The sequence below is a fragment of the Sinocyclocheilus anshuiensis genome, unplaced genomic scaffold (genome assembly GCF_001515605.1).
Source record: "Sinocyclocheilus anshuiensis isolate Anshui unplaced genomic scaffold, SAMN03320099.WGS_v1.1 scaffold392, whole genome shotgun sequence".
Taxonomy (NCBI): Eukaryota; Metazoa; Chordata; class Actinopteri; order Cypriniformes; family Cyprinidae; genus Sinocyclocheilus; species Sinocyclocheilus anshuiensis.
The window spans coordinates 3,057,464-3,059,148 of NW_015557091.1; the positions used below are offsets into that span (position 1 = coordinate 3,057,464).

The 1,685-nt window shown below is 37.4% G+C and overlaps 1 protein-coding gene across 1 annotated transcript in view; it reads left to right on the forward strand.

Moving 5' to 3' along the window:
* LOC107677149 (cubilin-like) overlaps positions 1-1,685 on the forward strand; it is a 32,124-nt gene that overhangs the window by 13,595 nt on the left and 16,844 nt on the right. Inside the window, 1 exon segment of the mRNA XM_016471934.1 lies at positions 384-543. Coding sequence (XP_016327420.1) covers positions 384-543 — 160 coding nt within the window.

A 1,685-nucleotide genomic window follows, 5' to 3' on the forward strand; every position in this document is an offset into this window, starting at 1 on the left:
TACAACCAAAAAGGTTTTAATATGGTTTCACAACTGTGTACATTTTCTCAACAAATTGTATTAATTTTACAATTTTAAGTAAATTGTGTCCATTTTTGTGTCATAACCACATGTCAACTCTGTCAGAAAAATAGTATAATTGTTTGGATTTTTATATAATTTCCTATAAATAGCCATAAAAACAACACAAGTAAAACAACACTGCTGCTATTAACGCCAGAAACAGTGTCATTTATTATCATTAATATACTATTATATATATAATATAATATATTGTTTACTAATTTTTATTTCAGTTTTAGTTATTTAGTGGTAGTATATGATAGTTAACAGTCTTTTACTGTAATGACCAGAAAATAATCTGTCTTTCTGTTCCTGTCTAGCTCTATGACGGTCCAAATGATCAGGCTGCTCTGATTGGCACGTTCTGTGGGAACACACCTCCTCCAGCCAGTACCACCACCGGTACCAGCCTCCACATTGTGTTCTGCTCCGACATGTCTGTCTCATACAGAGGCTTTCAGATGGACTGGTACCAGAATGGTAAGATCCAATACACAACTCACTGGGCACTTTCTATGAATAGAGTACAAAATAGTGCTTAAACTTCTTGGCATTTGTGCATTTATGGAAAGTACCACCATTCATGGAAAGGTTTTTGAGGACCTGTTCCAGCCTCAAAGCATTGTGTGAAACATCTAGATGTGTGTGACAGTGGAAAGAGATATGAGGTACTGATGAAGGAAACAGTAGAAGGAAATAACATATGCAGAGTCATTATTGTACAGCCAGAGGTCAGTGACCTGTAGTCTCTTGAGTGATGATGTCACTAAATCTGTAAGACAAATAGCAGTCCTAATAGGCAAAGCCGTGACATCACTTAGGAAAGCTTCACTTTGATTGGCCAGCAGGGAAAGAGCTGATTACCAGTGATGAATGAATCTAGCAAAGAAAGAAAGGAAAGATTAAATGCAGCAACTACTGTTGCTGTAGAATTTCGGGATTTCTAGTGGATTTTCTGCACATGTGTTAGCTTATTGCCAGCAAAAATCAGTTCCAGAATGACAGAGTGGAAAACTAGGCTACAGCTCCCCTCGAGAGAACAGACCAATGAAGCTCTGTCCTTGTTCTCTGTCTTGGGAGACGCCCCTATTTAACTCTTGCTATGTCTCACTTAATATAAATTAATTGTTCACAATAAGACAGAGAATCCATTTAGTTTCATTACAAAGCTTTAATTTAATCCATCTCCCATTTGTATATCGAAGAAAGACCAAGACATAAATCTGTCAGATACTGAGCCATATTTAAGTGTGATGTTTTGTGTGTATGTTTCTCTGTCCTTGTGCTTGTGAGACATCGAGTAACATTGCTGAAGGGTGTGGACTGTTATTTTTGCACAGAGACCGGGATCAGAGTTAGAGAGAGAGAGAGACTTTAATTATTCATGCAACTCTGTCTGTGATGAAGTCATTATTTGGAAGGAAATGGTCTTGGTTTCCATGGACACAATGTGTAGAGAATGAACACTGTAATGTTATTATGTAATGTGCACAGCACAGTTTTGCAGCTGTAAAAACCTTCCTGAGGGAGAGAAAAATGACAAACAAAGAGTAAAAAGACACAGGGACAGAAGAGACGTCCCTAGAGAGAGGTACAAAGAGTCGTCCTTATAATAAGTGAAA